The sequence below is a fragment of the Talpa occidentalis genome, unplaced genomic scaffold, assembly GCF_014898055.3.
Source record: "Talpa occidentalis isolate TD23 unplaced genomic scaffold, MPIMG_talOcc4v2.1 talOcc4.1460, whole genome shotgun sequence".
NCBI lineage: Eukaryota > Metazoa > Chordata > Mammalia > Eulipotyphla > Talpidae > Talpa > Talpa occidentalis.
This window is the reverse complement of record NW_023601500.1, coordinates 1,199-19,369: the sequence shown is the minus strand read 5'-3', so window position 1 is coordinate 19,369 and position 18,171 is coordinate 1,199. Positions and strand designations below refer to the sequence as shown.

Here is an 18,171-nt window from a genome sequence, read left to right as displayed (position 1 = left end):
CCCGAGCGCCCCAGCCCTGCCCCCGGGCCACCCCCAGGTCCTCCAAAGCCCCAGGACCCCCAACACTTGGAAGCAAAGGCTACAGGTGTCGCTGCAGAAGGACTCAGCCAGCCCAGCCCGGGCAGGGTCAGAGGACCCGGGAAGGAGGCCCCGGCGAGCAGGAGGGCAGGCGCCCACCCGCCTGGGCATCGGCAGGGCCCTGGCCGTACGTAACGAGCCGAAACCAGGAGCTTCCAGGGGCGGCTTGCAGGGCTGTGTCCTCCTGGGCCCCAGGCAGCGCTTCCTGCAGGGCCCCCCCAGACAGCCACGTCCTGCCCGGCCCAAACGCCCTGGTCCCCGGGCGCCCAGTGACGGTTTCCCAGACTGCGGCCCAAAGGTGGTTCAACAGAAACCCTACTCGGCACTGGTTTAAATAATAAGGTGGCTGGAAACAAAAACGCGCTGGCGCTCTGGGTTCCTCTCGCAGGGAGGACCCCAGTTCTGCCAGCAGCAAAACCAAACCCTGAAGATGCCGGAAACAGTGGAAGCCCCACCCCAGCGCCACTTCCAGCAGGAGATAAGAGAAACAAGAAGAAAGCACATTTTCAAGATCCTTTTTCTCCTCCACGTCAGTCAACCGGGAGCCCACCCCCCACCTGCACAGTCTCTCCCACCAAAGCCTCGGGGTGCTGGTCAGCAGTATCCCGGCCAGGCCATCTGCAGGTGTCCGGCTCTGTCCTGGTGGAGAAAGCCGGGGTGGGGGGCTGGGGAGGTGATGGTGGGGAGGGGGCTGGGAGGGGGCCGGGAGAGCCCCACAGGGAAGGGCAGCAGGGGCGGGACCGCAGCCCTCGGCTCCAGCCTACCAGCTCCTCTGGTCCCGCCTGGACAGCGGAGCCCCCCCACCCCTGCCTCCTGGCACCCCCAGAACAGCTTGTCCCTCACTCAGACAGGATTCCGGACCCAGGACCCTGTCCTGCCCGAGTGCCTCTCGCCCAACACGAGCGCCCGAAGGCCAGCCCCAGCACTGACCATCCACGTAGGGGGGCATCTCAGGCCCGGGCAGGGCTGCTTGTGGCAGTCACCTGTGGCCTATGCCGGGAGCCAGGAGGCACTGCCCGGAGGCCACAACCAGCACGTGCACCAGGCATGGCCCCGCCGCCTGGGGGTGCACGGGGTCCTGGAAACCTACACGCTGCTTGGACACTCCCCACTCCACCCCCCTCTCCAAGGCCAGGGCACAGCCCTGGACATTCTGATCAAGACTGGAGTGTGGGGTCACCAGGATGGAAGGGGCCTTGGGGGTCCAGCCCTCCAGGGCTCAGATAGAGCCACGCACAGACGAGCATTCTGGGGCTCTGAGGGCCAGCCAATCACCCACATGTCCATCATGACTCTGGTCCTGCCTGGACAGCTGAGCCCACGTCCCTCCTGGCACCCCTGCCCCCAGAGCAGCTTGTCCCTCATTCAGACAGGGTTCCTGACCCAGGGAGGTCCCTGCTCAGGGTTCAGAAATGCCTCTGGGCTGAGCTCGGGCCAGAAGGGGCTTCAGACACTGGCCCAAGCTTGGCCCACTCCCCTTCCCCAGGGGGCCATTACAGGGAACCACAGCCGGGGGGGCAGGGGCAGGATTCAGGTCATTCGTGGCAGAACCAAAGGCCGAAGCCTGGGAGCCCTGGCGGTGAGAGCGGGAGGCCATCAGGTCCAGTCCCCTGCCAAGTGCTCAGATCCGGGGCTCTCTGGGGGGCCGCCTCTGTGGCCCATGACACAGCCAGAGTGTGGACGTGTAGGGGCGTTCAAGGCAGGGCCAAGCGCCCCTGACCACCCTCCGTGCCACAGGCTGGGCCTCCGGGCTGGGAGTCCATGACCACAGCCCAGCAGAGGGCAGGCCCCTTCCAGCAGTGCCCGAGACAAAGCCACGGCAGCTGCTAGCCACCAGGCCCAGGTCCTCCCTTCCCTCCGGGAACACACGCTGAGACCCGAGACAGGAGGCCCATGGGCCTCCTCTGCTGACCATGGCGCCCAGGGACGGTGACAGACACCCTTGGACAGAACCCCTCCCCCCAAGACAGCGCGTCCCTGGAGGCGCCTGCCCGGCTGGCGGGCACTGGGTAAGCGCCAGTCCCGCCCCCCCCGCCTGGCCCGGGGGAGCCGAGGAACAGTCCCGCGGCACGGGGCAGGGGCAGGCAGGGCAGGCTGAGGGCTCCCGGGCAGAAGCGGCTTCCTGCCCAGCTGGGCTGAGTCCTCGGGCAGCGACGGGCCTTCCAGGAGCTTCCCTTCTGGCCAGGGCCCACGGACAGAGACGTCAGAGCCGCCAGCGAGGCCCTCCGCAGTCACCCAACTTTATCAAGACAAACGCGTTCAAGTCTTCAATAGGAAAGTGCAAAAGGTGTACAAAGAAATGGAACCTCTTCTAGGAAGGCGTCTGGAGGAGGTGGCAAGGGACACGTCCTGGCGAGGTGTGGGGTGACGCGGCGCGGACGCCCGGGTTACGACGACGCGGCACCTCTGGGCTCCGGGCCTCGCCTGCCCGCGGGCTCCTACAAGGGCGGCAGCATTTCCCTCCTGGGGCCCGGCACACGTGCCTGCAAGAGACGCTCGCGCGTCACAGGGGCGCCGGGCCTCCGCCTGGGGAGGGGGCGCCCACGCTGTGGCCCTTGACGCCTGTCACGGGACTCCCATGGAGACCCCCCGCCTCAGATCCCCAGCCGGGCTGAGGCCCCTCTCAGAGTACCAGCGAGCACCCGGAAAGTGGCCTCCCCCTCCAGCCTCAAGTGCAGTTCTCAGGACAGCCGGGCAGGGGCGCTGGGTGCCCAGGCGGAGACCGGGGTGCCTGCCGGCTCCTCAGAACAAGTTCCGTTGTTCTCACCGTAACATCCCCCAAGCCCTCTGCCACCCTCCTGGCCCTAGGCAGGGCAGGAGGTGACATTCTGGGGCCCCAGCCCCCCCGGGCAGTGGAGGCCGGTCCCCACTGGGCTGGGGCGCACACAGAACCGCCTCGGGTCCTGTTTCCCAGCCTCCCGGGGAGAAGTCTGGAAGCTGGGCATGCACCGGCCCCGGCGGCCCCAGGGCAGGCCCGTGAGCGAGGCCCGGAGCCCGCGCAGGCGCCCGCCAGGCCGGGGCCGGGCCTTACCTCGGCCGGAAAGGAGCGCTGCGGCAGGGGGAAGTCTCGGGGGCGGCTAGATATCTGCCGGAGAGAAGAGCCTCAGCCTGGGGCGGGCAGCGGCGCGGAGGCCGGTGCATGCTGCCCGCAGCAGGGCACCTACCGGTCACATAGGGCCCCAGGGGCATCTGGTTGTAGTTGACAATCCCTCCCGGTCCAGGGCCCCGGAAGTTGGGCCCAAAGCTGTTGTTGTACATCTGGGAGGAGCCGAAAGCGCCCTGGAGGCAAGGACTCAGGTTTAAAGGCGAGGGTCCCACGGCCCCCCAGCCCCGAGGGGGCGCCCAGGAAGCGCGGGGCGGGGCGGGGCGGGGGCCGACCTGCTGGATGGTGGGGTCCCCAGCGCGGTTAGTCAGGCGGCTCAGGATGCTGCGCTCGGACATCTGAAGGCGGGCAGCCACCGGCGGGATGCGGGACAGCATGGAGGGCAGGCGCGTCACGTCCGCCTTCATGTCACTCAGCAGCTCCTCCAGCTGGTTCAGGACTGCAGGGGGCAGGAGTCGCTGGGGCCGGGTGGACGCGGAACCTGGGGGCCTCTGGCCCCTCCTCAGCAGACACCAGGGGGCGCACCTGGCCAGGCCCTCCCAGACCCCCAGACTAGGGGTGGGGTTTTCCAAAGAGCAACCCCCGGGGGCCACGGGGCTGCAGAGATGGGAGCCTGAACATGTGGGCCACATGGGGACAGGGCAGGGGTTCCCCTAAGCAGCTGCCCCAGAAACAGCTCCTCCCTGCAGGGCAGACACAGGAAGGGCCAGCGAGTCCAGGGGCCACTTGCACCTCCACCGTGGCCCAGCCCCTCCCTCCAGGGACCTTCCTGAAGATTTGGGGTATACAGGTCAAAGATCAGGACCCCAGGAATCGTAAGCAATAACCACCTCCCTAAGAAGGAAAAGCCTCCATCCCCCAACAGGTAAGAGGGGGGACTGGGCAGAATGTCCCATCCTGACCAGGGGCACCACCCTCAGGCTGCAGCCGTGTCCCCGGGGCCCACCAGTGCCTCCCCCATGGCCAAGGACCCACTGGGCCTGGCAGGAAGGAGGAGGGGCAGGCCGGACAGCGGGGCAGGCGGGCAGCGGGGCAGGCGGGCGGCGGGGCAGCAGGCTCACGGACCCTTGTGCAGGACGGCGTTGGCCGGCTTGTTCCCCGCCAGGGACTCCTTGGACAGGTGCTGGTGGCTCTCGGCCAGGCACTCCACCTCGGCCAGGCGGGCGTTGAGAGCCATGGCGGGGTGGTTGGGGTCCTGGGTCATGTTGAGGTACGCGGCCCTCCGGAGCTGCTCCTCAATGACCAGCGCCTGCTCCAGCAGCTGAGGGCGGAGGCGGGGAGGCCACGCGGCCACCAGTCATCCACCCTCTGCTCCTCCTGGCTGCCTTCCCAGCCCGCCCCAGCTGGGTTCCCTGCACCTGTCACCCCCAGGCAGGGACGCTGCCCGGCGGCCGGGCCCAGACAAGGACCCAGACTGCCAGCTGGCTGCCCGGCTCCCCCGTGGACAGCCTAGTATAGGTCCACATACGGGAAGGGGGCTGCCTCCCCCTAGCCCCTCCAACCCTCTCAAGAGCCCCCACCCGCGGCCTCTGGCCTGCCGAGGACTGACCTTGAACCTGCGAGCCAGGAACTTGTTCTTCATCTCCAGGTAGTTGCCCTTGTGGATCTCAGACTTGAAGGGCTCGTTGAGGATCATGTACCTGGGGTCGTTCTGGATGTCCTGCCAGCGGGCGTAGCCATGCCTGGGTGGGCGCTGTTAAGGGCAAACCTGGCTTGGGCAGAGACGGGGGCCCAGCTGGGGTTCCGGGAGCCCCCTCAGCTGCAGGAAAGCGTCATGCTGGTGCCCATGGCGATGATGACATGACCATCAGCAGAGGCTGACGCGTGCCCTCTGACACGAGACGTGACCCTGAGGCTCCGCGGGTTAACTCCCCTGTCCCAGCGAGCCAGGGGGAGGACAGAGACATCCCAGCCTCACCCCCGGCCCCTGCAACTGGGACCATTTCGGAAATAAGTTCTTTGTAGATGTAATCAGGTCACTGGGTTAGGGCAGACATTAATCCAGTGACTGGTGCCTTTTTACAAGAAAATAAAATTTGGAGCCTCCCTGGTGGCATAAGGGGTTAAGATGCAACCTATGAAGCTGTCCACAGCCTCTGCAGCATGAGTTCGATCCCCGGCCATGGAGCTACCCACATGGCGCAGGAGACCTCTCCTGTCTCCGCGCTGCTCCCCTCAGCAGTGTGTTTCGTCAGTCTGCCTGTTCTGTTCCCCGCTCTGTCTCTGGTGAATCCTCTCGCCCCCCACACCTCTGGCCTGTACCCTGGTTATTGTATACATAAATAAATAAATTTTCAAGAAAAGAAAAAAGAAAAGAAAATTTGGACACAGATATAACGCGGGGGAGGCGGAGATGTGGGAAAAGAAGCAGAGTGGAGGGGTGGGGCTGCAAGCCAAGGGCACTAGGAATTTACAGCCAGTGCCAGAGCTGGGAAGACAAGACAGCACCCTCCCCAGAGTCTCCAGGGGGAACAAGGAGACAGAGTTATCCTGCCCAGTCAGCAACAGGCAGGGGCAGGATTTGAACCCAGGCAGGCAGGCTCCAAACACCTTTAAACTGTATGACAGGGATCAGGAAACTGGCCCCCTGGCCAAATCCAGCCCACAGTCTGATTTTGCAAATAAAGTTTTATTGGAACACAGCCAGCTCCCTGGCTTATATTGTCTGTGGCTGCTTCTGATGCAAGGACAGAGTGAAGTCACTCTGCAAAGTCTGAAATAGTTGTTCTCTTGCCCTTACAGGAAGTTGCCAGTTCGTTCCACAACTTCACTGCTCATTGTAACAACCAGCTCTATTCAAGGATGTCAGGAAGGCCAGGTTTGCTGGGGGGTTCTCCCTGGGTCGCTGTCATCATCATATCATCATCGCCACCACCACCTTCATCACCGCCATCCCATCACCACATCATCACCACCATCATCACCAGTAAAGGCTCCTTGGCACCTGCTCACAGTGCTGGCTCCTAACCCTAACCCCACAGGCCACGTCCTGCCCCGAGGTCCACAGAGGCGCAGGCAAGAGTCCTGCCCAGCCTGGCCTGCCAAGGATACGTCACAATGCCTGCCAGTAGCCAATAGTCATGGCGTCGGTGCCAGATGTCATAGATTTTCCCCGAGGACACAGCAGCACGTTCCTCATTCTGCCACAGGGTGTGCAGCTCTAGGAGGGGTGCAGAAGGAGAGAGGCCCGTCCACCCGCCTCAGAGAAGCTGGGCCAAAGGAAGCCTCCCCCGCACGACTCCCACCCCGCCCCCGCCTCGGGAGGGTCAGCGCTTCCGCGTCACTAGCAAAGGCCGCACCGCAGAAGGGACTTCCAGCCGCCACTGACACTTCAGAGTAGAAAAACCACCTGCCCCGACTCCAGGGCAGTGTCGCAGCCCCAGCTCTCCGCCCACTGCCCCCCATACCTGTGAAGCCCCCGTCCGCGATGTTGAACATGAACTTGAACTTCCCGGTCCTGTCCTCCTTCCTCCCGTCCTCGTCGTCCTCCCTGTCACCGTTCTGCTGCGTCTCCACAGGCTCCTTCTCCTCAGCTTTGCTGTCATCTGCGGGAGGAAGACAGACCCACATTCACTGCCCCACCCAAAGGCCCTGCCCAGGGGCGTCTCTGCCAGGTGCTGGGGACCCAAAGCCCCCCCCCCCCCGGCTCCGCCGTCACGAGGCTCGCTCCCAAGACGGGCTTCCAGCACACCAGCAGCAACCCCCACCCCCACCCCGGACGAGGGGCCGCTCTCCACCTGTGAAAGGGCCCAGAGCGCCAACAGGGGCAGCCAGGCCCGAGAGGGCAGCGCTGCCTTGAGGCCCCGCAGGCGCAGACAGAGCACCCAAGAGGCCGAGGGACCGAGGACGGCCCACAGAGAAGGCGCCAACCTGGCCTGAAGTCACCGCCGTCCCCCCTGCTGTGCAGCAAGCTGAGCTCCAGCTTGTCCAGCGCCTTCTCCTTCTCCAGAAGCGCCTCTTCTGCAAGACAGAGGGTGTTCGTGGGCGGGAGGGTCTGGTTTGAGCCGCGCCCAGAGCACTCTCCATCAGAGTGAGCAACGTCCCAGCAGGTGCCCTCAGGGGTGCTCCCGTGCGGAGGCAGGAGGCACGTGGAGACCCCCCTTGGCTTACTCCTCCCCTCTCACCCAATCAAGCACCCCAACCCCCAAATTCCTCAAAGCACAGTCTGGAAATCCTCCCTGCCGCACAGTGCTGGCAACAGGACTGGCTTTCATGCCAGCACCCAGAAAAGCCAGGCAGCTCTGGCATGTGGTAGAGACACAGGGGTGAGCCCACAAGAAAAGGAAGAAAGTGTCAGGCACCCAAAGGAAGGGAAACACCAGCTGGACCCCAGACAGGGGTTAGCAGATGCCAGGAAGAGCCCCAAAGGGGGTGGGAGGTGGAGAAAACTGGAGGGAAAAAAAAAAAAAAAAAGAAAAAAAAAGTCTAGAGGCAAAATCCACAACACTAACATTTTACACACTTTCGCTGCAAATTTCTAAGATGTCCTAGCCCCAAAGCCTCGGGACTGAATGGGAGGGGTTCTACTCCCCGAGCAGGCGGTGTGAGGGGGACAGGTCACCTTCAAAGGGGGGAGCCCACCCCCTGGGTGGGCCTCATCCCGGAGCCCTTTAAAACCAGGGTGTTGGGCCTCCCCAGTGGCGCAGTGGTTGAGCGCTGGGTTGCGAAGCTGCCCGCAGCCTCTGCAGCGCCGGTTCGATCCCCGGCCACCGGAGGAGGGTCCCGCATGGCGCGCAGACCTCTCCTGCCGCCCGCTGCTCCCCTCAGCAGTGCATTTCAGTAGGTCCGCCTGTTCTGCTCCCCACTCTGTCCCTGGTGCATCCTCGCACCTCTGGCCTGCACCCCGGGTCTTCTACGCTCTTTATACATAAATACATTAAATCTTTAAAAAAAAAAAAAGAAGAAGAAGAAGACATAAACCAAGGGGCTGCTCCAGGAGGAAGGACACTGAGCAAGCAACGACGAAAACGCAAACACAGACCTGCTGAGGCCGCAGGCCAAGGAAGGGCCAGAGATTCAGAAACACATAAAAACCAATTAAATCTGGGGAATTTAGACAAATAGCAACTAAAACATTGGGCAAGAGCTCAGGGAGGGTGGAGAGGGGCGAAGGGGAGCCACGGTTGGCTCCGGCCCTTGCGTTAGTCGGGAGGGGCGCGTGTTAGAAACCTAAGGAACAAGCCTGGGCACCTCCCAGACGAGCTGAGGAGAAAAAGGGAAGAGTAAAGAAGGTGTGATGACTCCAAGAGAGGGCAGGAAAGGGAACAAAAGCAGGCAGTGCAGAGCCCAAAACAGGGCCTCCCCGGTGGCGCAGGCGGTTGAGCGCCGCACTGTGAAGCTGTCCGCAGCCTCTGCAGCGCCGGTTCCATCCCGGCCAGCGAGGGTCCCCCATGGCACAGCAGACCTCTCCTGCCGCGCCCGCTGCTCCCCTCAGCAGTGCATTTCATCAGTCTGCCTGTTCTGCTCCCCGCTCTGTCTCTGGTGAATCCTCTCACCCTCCCGCACATCTGGCCTGCACCCCGGTTCTTGTATAAAATAAATCTTTAAAAAAAAAAAAAGCCCAAAATAAAGTCATTGGTGTTCTCCAAATTTCCAGCTGTTACAATCACTGTAACGAGATTAAACTGCCGGCCAATAGACGGCTAGATTTGAATGAACAAGTCCCCTCTGCACCCTGCTTGCGAGAGACACTCCTACAACAATCACACAGGTAGGTGCAAAGAAATGGGAAAAAAATCTTGCAAGCCGTCCTGCTGACGAGGAGCACGTACCTACGAAGAAACCTTAACCACTGAGTGAGCAAAGCAGCCGCTGACACAGGGAGCTAAGATCTGAGGTGGCCGTTCCCCAGCAATACAAACGGCCAATGAACTCCAAAAGGATGCATCTTCCTGCCTCAGGGAAACACAGACCAAAGCCACGGGGAGCCGCCCTTCTCGCCCGCCAGGAGGGCCATCACGGAAAAGACAGGTGGTAACTGGCGTCGGCGAGGCTGCGGCGAAACCGGAACCCTCCCTCCTGGCCGGTGGGGCTGGAACTCGGGGCAGCCCGTGGCAAAACACAAGCCGGTGATTCTTCCAAATATCAGGCGGTTACCAGACGAGCCCGCACCGCCCGCGCGCCCCACGTGTGCAGGCGGTCAGTCCCAGCAGCCAGACAGACGCAACCCCAGGCCCGCACCCCACCGTCCACGCAGCGGGACGTTCGGCACAAGAAGGAGCGAAGGTCTCCTAGATGCTCCGGCAGGGATGAAGCTTGAACACAGGCTGCTAAGTGAACGGGGCCACGTTTTGTGATGGAGGGTACTGGGGGGACCCGGGGCGGGGCCCGTGGGAAGCCCCACCTTTCAGCAGTGGCTCTGGGGACAGCTGGGCCTTCTCCGTGTCCTCCCGGGCTCTCTCCTTGCCGTCTGAGCTCTCGTGCTTGTCCTCGCCCTCCACTCTGTCCAGGGCAGCCGGCAGGGCCTGGGAAGGACAGGGCAGGGCTGCTTCAGAGCCTGGGGCCTCGACAGCAACGGAGCTGGCACCCACCCTCCTGGCCCCCAGACCCAGAACCCCAAACTCAGGGCCAGGAAGCGAGGCTTCCAGTTAGATGGGGAAGGCCTGGGAAGGCACCCAGGCCCCACTCACCCCCTGTACCCAGCAGGTGTCCAGGCACCACCACCTTCTGTACCTGGATTTCTGGTGGCTTCTTTGGCTTCTGCACCCCCAGATCCTTCTCCTCCATGTAGCCCAGCTGGGCTTCCATTTTGTCTGAAAGACCAAGAGACGAGACGGTGGGCTCGGGGGTTGCGGGGAGAGGGCAAGAAATGGAGAGCCGGAGAGGAGGGGGGGCCTGGCCTGCAGGAGGCTCCATCGGGGCCAGGCACCACCAGGAGGACAGGCGAGCAGAGACCCAGTACAGAACGCCGACACGGGGATGACCTTGGGCCCACAGGACAGGGCTGCACACAGTGGGGTCACCCCTCTGGAAGCAGGACGCGAGGAGGGTGGAGGCCCAGACAGGAAGCCAGGTCCTAGACATGGTCCCTCCTGGCCGTGAGCCTCCTCGGTGTTGAGTCGGTCTAGACACGATGCAAGGTGCCAGCGGTCCATGTCTCTGAGTAGCCCAAGGGGGGCAACCAGCCCGCCCAGGTCGCCCCAGGTAGCAGAGAAGAAAACATGGCTCATAGGCTCAGGGACCGGCCCAGGGCCACACAGGTGTGTCCACCTCCAGAGGGTGCTCGGGAGCAGGTGTCATGGAGGCCCCCAGGCCACTCGGGGTCCCCCCTGTCACCAGGGACAGGTGGGGCAGGTCTGAGAGACCCAACCACAGGAAGATGCTTCCCCCAAATAGGCACACGGTCACCAAGAGACGCAGGAAGAGCTCAGCCGACCCAGGGACGGAGCCAGCTCGCGGGCAGTGGGTCTGAAAAGGCCTTTGTCCACAGCGGACACACGGCGGCCCCTGCGTGGGTGGGAAGGCTCACAACCCCCAGCCGGAGGGCGAGTTGGAAGGACACGGGCAAGGAGGACCCCACGCACCGCCCGAGCGCGGGCACAGTGGCCGGGCCAGTCAGCCGGGGCCCCTCCCCAGCTCTGCACCCAAGAGAAGCGGAGTCGTGGTGTTCACGGACACAAACAGCCACGGCACCGTCACGCCCAGAATCATCCCGGCCAGACCGACAGCGCGTCCATGCGGAAGGAGCCAAAAAGCAGAAACCACCCAAGATGTATCAGCTGGTGAACGGGTGGCAAACGCGGTCTGTCCGTGCTAACTGGTACGATTCTTTCTGGAAATGCTCTGAACTAGGGTGAGGGTGGCACCACCCTAGGAATATGCTAGAAAATGCCCAAAACGTGCACTTTAAAAGGCTACATTTTGTGGCATACAACTCATCTCTCAAAACTGTCTTCATGAAGACACCCAGGCGGGTAACATGGCTGCAGGCGCAGGCTTTGAGGGGGAAGGCTGTCCTCTGTGGGGCCCCCCCGAGGGGGCCCGTGACCCAGGCGCCCGCCCCCACTCAGCCCCAGACCTGGCAGGCTCAGCGGGGCGGGCGGGAGGTGGGCGGGGCTGGCGGGCACCGGCGTGTTGGGGTCCGAGGAGATGACCTCGCCCGGCTTCTTGCCTTCCGGCCCCTCGGGGACCAAGTCGGGTGTGCTGTACTTCCCGTTGACGTGCTCAAACTCCTGAACCTGGGGCAGGCGGGAGGGCAGGTGGGGAGCCAGGGGGAGAGAGAGGGTCGCAGCTCAGCCTAAGAGCCCAGGGTGGCCGGGAGGACAGGACGACGCTGGGGTGGCTGTCACCTCGCCTGTGGCTGGCCAGTGCAGGGCAGGCGCACTTCTGACCACAGACCCCACCCAGTCTGCCTCTGGGTCCTCCACCCTGTAATCAGCCACCCTGGCTGCCAGCTGCCCCCCAACATCCCCGCCAATGAGGCGTTCTGGACCAGTGCCTCCAGCGTGGCTCAGACCCTGGGCAGCTACATGATCCAGGCCAGACCCTTGTCCTCTGCCCACTGATCTCCCCGCTCCGGGGGCAATCAGGGCCGAGGGCAGCCACCAGGAAGGGCCCAATAAAGGCTTACTCACCCACCTTCTTCCTAACCAGTGACATGACCCCAATGCGCGTGAGCACGTGCTGCCTCGAGAGGCCCTCGCGCGGCACGCCGTCCGCAAAGGTCTCCGCGCCGTCAGCCCCCGGCTCACACAGGTGCCGCATGAAGAGGGACACATAGGCTCTGGGGCAGGAGGACCAGGGCTCAGGGGGTGGGATGCCAGCAAGGACCCTCTGATAGCTCCGGGATTGGAGCGTGACCCCCGGGGCACCCCCTGGCTGGAATTCATCGTGTGCTTCCCACCCAGGCCTGCTGGGCCAGCCTGCGGGGAGGGACGGAGGAACCGTGCCTGGTAGGGGAACCTCCTGGTCAGCCTCAGCCTGGACAACCCAGATCCTCCTCCCTGTCGTTGACACCAGCTAGTCTGGCAGAGGTGGCTGTTCGGGGTTTTCTGCAACTTACCCCTGCCCAGCACCAGGACCCCAGCCACCTCCTTGGCAGGGAGGGCAGGGAGGTCTCCAGCGCCCTTGGCCTGGCGGGAGCGGGGCTGCTGTCCGTGGTGCTGATTCACGCAGCCAGAGCCAGCCCGCCCCGCACCAGGGCCACCGTTTCGGCCCCGTTACCTGAATTCCTTCTCGCTCTTCCCACGCAGGTCCCGCACCAGCCAGTGGGAGTTGAAGGCATCCTGGGGGGGCATGCCCCAGCGCATGATGGCATTCAGAAAAGCCTTCCGCTGTCGGGCATTGAAGCCCAGCACCTGGGCAGGACAAGAGCATAGCATTCGGGGTCGGGAAGAAAGGCGCGGGAGGAGGGACAGCAGGGAGGGGACATGCAGAAGGCAGGGCCTCCGACGAAGGCAAGAACCAGACCCTGGCTCGTGCCCAGACAGACTTCCACTAGGTGGGTGACGGGGCAAATCCCAGCCTCACACCCCGCCCCTCCACCACACCCCAGGGGGGGCTGCAGGGATGAGCTCCTGTTCTGAGAGAGGATGAGATGGATTGGGAAAGAGGACGGGGGAGCAGGGGGGTGCAGGCAGGTCCCACCTCGATGTTGCCACCAACACGAGCAAGAAGAGGGGGCAGGGGCTTGTCCCTGTCACTTTTCAGCTGCCTCCGGGACTGCCGCCGTCCGCCTGGGGGGCAACCACACCCCTCAGCAGAGCCCAGGGTAACCTGATCACCCACTGCATCTGCCAAGTCATCCCAGGACAGCAGGATCCAGCCCTCGAGCTTGTTCTGATGCCCTTGGGGGACCCCAGGCTGCCCAGCGGCTCCCCAACATGCAGCCTCAGCCCCAGCCTGGTTCACCAGCTCTGAGACTCACTCTGCCCTTCTGGCCTTTCCTCAAAGTCCTCGTCCTCATCCTCAGAGCCGATGGAATACTCGGACTGGTTATCTGACAGCTCGTCCTGCCACTCTGGGGTGGGAGAGGAGGCAGGGGGCACAGAGTGAGTGATGCCAGCGGAAGCCCATCCCCGGCCCACCCACCCCCAAGGCCAGGTCGGGCCCTGTCGCCCAGCAAGTAATAGCAGACCACGCAGGTCAGCATTAACATGCACAGGGCTGTCCCCTCTGACCTGCCGGAGCCGGCCCCAGGCCCTCTCCCCGGTGCCACGCCCCCAGCCGGGACACGCACCCTGGTCCTCCTGGGAGGCATCGTTGTAGTTGACCTGCTTGCGGACGCGCTTGCCCTTGCCCAGGTTCCGGGCCAGGTCCTCCTGCTGCTGCTCGTAGTGGTGCCGCAGCAGCTTCTCCCAGTAGTCGGGGTCCACGTTCTCCTCCTGCTTGATGATCTCCCGCTCCACCTCCTCCTAGAGATGCAGGCGCACGGCTCAGTGGGGCAGGGCCGCAGGGAGCACCCCACGGGCACAGGTGCCAAGGCAGGCGAGTGGCTGGGCCTCTCGGGCCCCGTGCCGCCTCCAGGACACCCGCCACCGCTGCAGCGGCCAGGCATGGACCGCAAGGCCCGCCTGCTCAGGACCCTCCCTGACGGCCCCGTCCCGCTGACCTTCCTCCTCCCGCTGCCCGTCACACTCTCACTCACTCACTCGCTCCTTCAGGCAGGCACGTGCCTACATTCCCCGGCCTTGTGCCAGGCACTGGCACCGTTTCAAAAAGAAAAGTGGCGCCCACGGAAGGATCGCAACGCCCGGGGCCCACAGGGAGAGCGCTGGGCGTTTAAGTGGAAGTGGGGGCCACTGGGGAGAGGCCCAGGAACTGAGGGTCTGCCGGCAGGAGCAGAGCGGAGCGCGCTGGGCGGGACGCGGGCGTGTTCTGGGGTCGGGAGCCGTCCCGGGGCCTGAGCTCCGCGGGGCTGAGCAGGTGGCGGGAGGTCACTGGGCAGAGCGGGGCGGGGCCAAGGCGGGGCGGGGGCGGGGCGGGGGCGCGGCCACGGCAGGGCAGGGCGGGCCGGGCGGGGGCGGGGGCGCGGCGGGAGCGGGGCCGGGGGCGCGGCGGGGGCGGGGCCGGGGGCGCGGCCGCAGCAGGGCGGGGGCGGGGCCGGACCGCGGCGGGGGCGGGGCCGCGGCGGGGGCGGGGCCGGGGGAGCGCCGGGGCCGCGGCGGGGGCGGGGCCGGGGCCGGGGGCGGGGCCGCGGGGGGGGGGGGGCCGCGGCGGGGGCGGGGCCGCGGCGGGGGCGGGGCCGCGGGGGGGGCGGGGCGGCGGCGGGGGCGCCGGGGCCGCGGCGGGGGCGGGGCCGGGGGCGGGGCCGCGGCGGGGGCGGGGGGCGGGGCCGCGGCGGGGGCGGGGCCTCACCACGCCGTCCTCTTCGCGCACCACGTACTGCGCGACCTTGAAGGAGCTCAGGTACTCGTTCATGTTCTGCAGCTCCGTGTCGTCCGTGGCGTCCTGGTTCCTGTCCAGCAGCTTGGAGATGGCCGCGTCGTCGTAGTGGATCACGCTGCTGTCCTCCACGTCCTTGTTGTCCCCTGCGCGCACGGCCGCGGGCTGGGTGTCTCGGGCCTGCGGCCGGGCCGGGCCCTGACCTCCGCCCTTTGCCCCCGCAGGGCTGCAGCCGAGGGGCACGGTGACCAGGGACGCCCGCAGCGGCCGTCCTGCCCCCTCGGCAGCGGGGCACCTCGGTGAGGGCACCGGTGGCGGGGGCAGCGGAGCCCAAAATTGCAGACAAGGGAGCAGCGGGCCGCGCGGGGCGGCCGGTCTTCCCCAGGGGCAGCCGCGGAACGCACAGAAGGGGCTGGGGGACTGCTGCCCCTACCTGGGGGGGTGCTGCCATGCTTTTCTTGGCGCTGGCGGCCAGGGCGCCCCCTTTGGAGGTCTGGATGTCGGGGATGGGCGTGACCGGCCTCTGGCCCTGAGACATCATGCCTGGGCAGAGACAGAGGGGCTGAGGGCAGGAAGGCAGCGCCCAGCGACACCCGGCCAGGAGACAGGGAGGGGGGCGCAGAGGAGAGGCCGTGGGCGAGGTGGCCGGGGCGCAGGACCGGGGTCTCAGGCAGGGCCACCCCACGCCCAGCCCCCCGGAGGCCCACCCTCCACGTCGTCCTTGAAGAGCTCCTCCGTGCCGAACTTGAGGATGTCGTCCAGCTCCTGCTTGGTCATGGAGCCCGACTTGGAGCCCAGGCCGGGCCGCACCACCAGGTGGGTGAGCATCATCTTGCGTTTGGCCACCTGCGTGATGCGCTCCTCCACCGAGGCCCGCGTCACGAAGCGGTAGATCATCACCTTCTTGTTCTGGCCGATGCGGTGGGCGCGGCTGAAGGCCTGGGGGCAACCTGCAGCTCAGGCCCGAGGCTGCTCGAGGCTAGGGCCGTGCGTGCGTGCGTGCGTGCGTGCGTGCGTGCCCACGAGCGCATTCTGCACAACCAACAAGGAGCGGCGGGTGGAGGTGTGTGCCAGGTGACACTCACTCCCTGTGCCGGGTCTCATGTGGGCCTGGGGGCTGGCAGCAGGGGGCGTGGGGGGTGCCAGCCTCCGGTAGTGAGCCCCTGGGGTCTGGAAACCCCCACCACTTTGCAGAGTGGCCAGCTCAGGGGCTGCTCGGGGTTCAGAAGACACGAGCTCCAGCCCTGTATGATGGGACGGGCGTGTCCGTGCATGAGACACGAGTTTGTGCGCGTCCCTAAAAAAAGAACTCAACATGCCCTGCCCCAAACGGGGTGCCCGGGGGGTCAGGTGTGTCTTCTCCCACAGCGTCTAGACCCTCACCCTCCCCTCCTTCCTCGCCGGCCTCAGTGGCCGCCTCTGTCTCTTCCACCCCGGCTCCGACAGACCTGCCCCACCCACTCTTCTCGTCCCTCCGGTGCAGCCCCCCCACGGCCTCGGCCAGAGGCGGGGCCCCAGGGGTTAGCAACAAGGCCGCATGTCCTTGCACACCTCCCCTGCCCTCTGCGGGCCTGTTTCCTCCTCTGCGCACGAGGAGCTGGAGGGGGGTACAAAGCCTCCACTCACCTCCCGGGGCCCCTCTTGGGCCGAGACTCCACGGGGCTGGCCGGGGGTCGGGGGTGGAGCCCTGAGACACAATCTGGCGGAGGGAGGAAGAGGAGGAGAAACCCACAGAACCAGCGGAGGGCAGGGGCCACCCAGAGCGTCGGCGTCAGGGCCACAGACCTGTATGTCGTTGTGCGGGTTCCAGTCCGAGTCGTAGATGATGACCGTGTCCGCCGTGGCCAGGTTGATGCCCAGGCCGCCCGCCCGGGTCGACAGCAGGAAGCAGAACTGCTGGGCCCCAGGGGCTGAAGAGGAGACGGGGGCACCGCGGATGAGCGATGGGCACCCCCGGAGAGAGGGGTGAGCGCAGGCGGGCGGCAGCCAGGGTGGGAGGGGAGGCCAAGGGAGGGGCAGGAGCTGTGACCGCAGCTGTGACGGCAGCAGCCACCCCTGCGTCAGAGAAGCTACAGGAGCCCTGGGCCGGGGCCGGAGCAGCCCCCACCTGCGCCCCGCCCAGTCCCCAGCCCCCGCAGCTGGGCGCCAGACCAGGCAGGACGTCCATGTGAAAGCACAGCCAGGTCGAGTCCATGCTCCCGAGGGTTAGCCTTGGCTCTCCCGCCCGTCCCCTGCTGCCCCCACCTGTGGTGCTGTCAGCACGACCGGGGACACTCGGGGTGACCTCAGCCACTCCAGCGGGGTCCCGACTATCACAGCACAGCTGGGCTCAGGCCTTGGGGGTGTCTTTGCTGAGCACCCTGGGACTGACCACGGTCCCCTCTAGAGCTCTGACCACACCTGCCCCATGGCAGCCAGGCCCATGGAAGACCAGGAAGCTCTGCGCCCACCTCAGCTTTGCCCCAGGTGGGCTTGAGGGTGCTTGGGCAGCAGAGCCCCACTGCAGAGCTCCCTCCTTTGCAGACCCTCCTGGCCCTCACCCTCCTCTCTCCCTCCAGGGCAGCAGGAGGGCAGACTGGGCAGTGTGGGCAGCTGGGACCCCACGCCTTCCTCTCGTGCCTCTGGGGAGTAGGCCGTGGGGAGCACGAGCCCCCATCCAGCAGTGCTTATAGCCGGGGGGCTGTCAGTGTCAGGAGCCCACAGGTGCCAGCCCGACCTCGGCCTCAGCTTCGCTCCTGTCCGCTCTGAACAGCTGTTATCAGCCGGGCCCCTCAGCACCCTGGGGGCCCCCAGGAGGTGCCGTGGCGGGACCTTCTAGCGTTTACAACTAAGGGGACACTCTGGGGCCTAAGGGCCGTCTGCTTTCTCCAGCCCCTTGGGTGGCGGCTAATCTGAACACCAGCTGGGTGGCCTGGCCAGGGCCTAGCCGAGGCGGGGGTCTCATCAGGAAGCCCTGGGCGAGGCGGGTACCGTTGAATCGGTCGATCGCCTCTTGCCGGAGGCCCCCGGTGATGCCGCCGTCGATGCGCTCATACTTGTAGCCCTCATACTCCAGGAAGTCCTCCAGGAGGTCCAGCATCTTGGTCATCTGCAGGGGACACAGCAGGCCGGTGGCTGCCACAGAGCAAGGACCCCCCCAAGGGCCATCGGCAGGGACCCCCACAACAACCAAGGAGGACAGAGCAGCCTGCTGGGTGGGGGCAGCTGGGAGCCAGGCAGACCTGACGCAGGGCTCCAGCCTCAAGCCCCCAGGGCCAAACCAGCCGCGGTGGCCGGCCTGAGTACCAGCTGCCCCCGCTCGCACCTCGCCCCTGCTCCTGCCCCGGCCCCTGACTCTTCCTGGAACGCCCACCTCAGAGCACCGCCTCTGTGACCCCGATTTCCCTCCCTCCCCTGCATGCATAAAGGTGGTCCCCGAGCCCGCAGACCCTGGTTCGCCCCCTCCGAGAGTGCGCGCTCAGCTGCAGGGAATGCTCCAGAAGGCAGCCCCTCCGCGCGGGAAGACGCTGCAGCGGTCCCTGCCGCGCGGTTGCCGATGAGAGTCCAAGGCCAGGGTTGCCGCTCCCGTGGGCGCCGCTCTGACCCGTGCCGCCCCCACGGCGTGCGGGGTTGTTCTGGGAGGGGTGGTGCGTGCGTCCTCTTGCTGGATACTCAGCGTGGGCATCAGA

At 65.7% G+C, this 18,171-nt stretch overlaps 1 protein-coding gene across 1 annotated transcript; it reads right to left on the bottom strand.

The window, feature by feature from the left end:
- Positions 1–3,120: 3,120 nt before the first annotated feature.
- LOC119245506 (chromodomain-helicase-DNA-binding protein 5-like) lies at positions 3,121–17,591 on the bottom strand (the record flags this gene model as incomplete). Its single annotated transcript, XM_037511578.1, is given in 22 exon segments — positions 3,121–3,163; positions 3,243–3,357; positions 3,457–3,620; positions 4,247–4,442; positions 4,731–4,863; positions 6,233–6,341; positions 6,589–6,726; positions 7,052–7,141; positions 9,525–9,645; positions 9,854–9,933; positions 11,199–11,358; positions 11,759–11,903; positions 12,344–12,477; positions 12,767–12,855; positions 13,047–13,139; positions 13,359–13,533; positions 14,477–14,649; positions 14,937–14,960; positions 14,963–15,046; positions 15,211–15,442; positions 16,289–16,413; positions 17,474–17,591. Coding segments are annotated over 22 exon segments (2,706 nt in total), but the record flags the coding sequence as incomplete, so codon positions are not given.
- Positions 17,592–18,171: the final 580 nt, after the last annotated feature.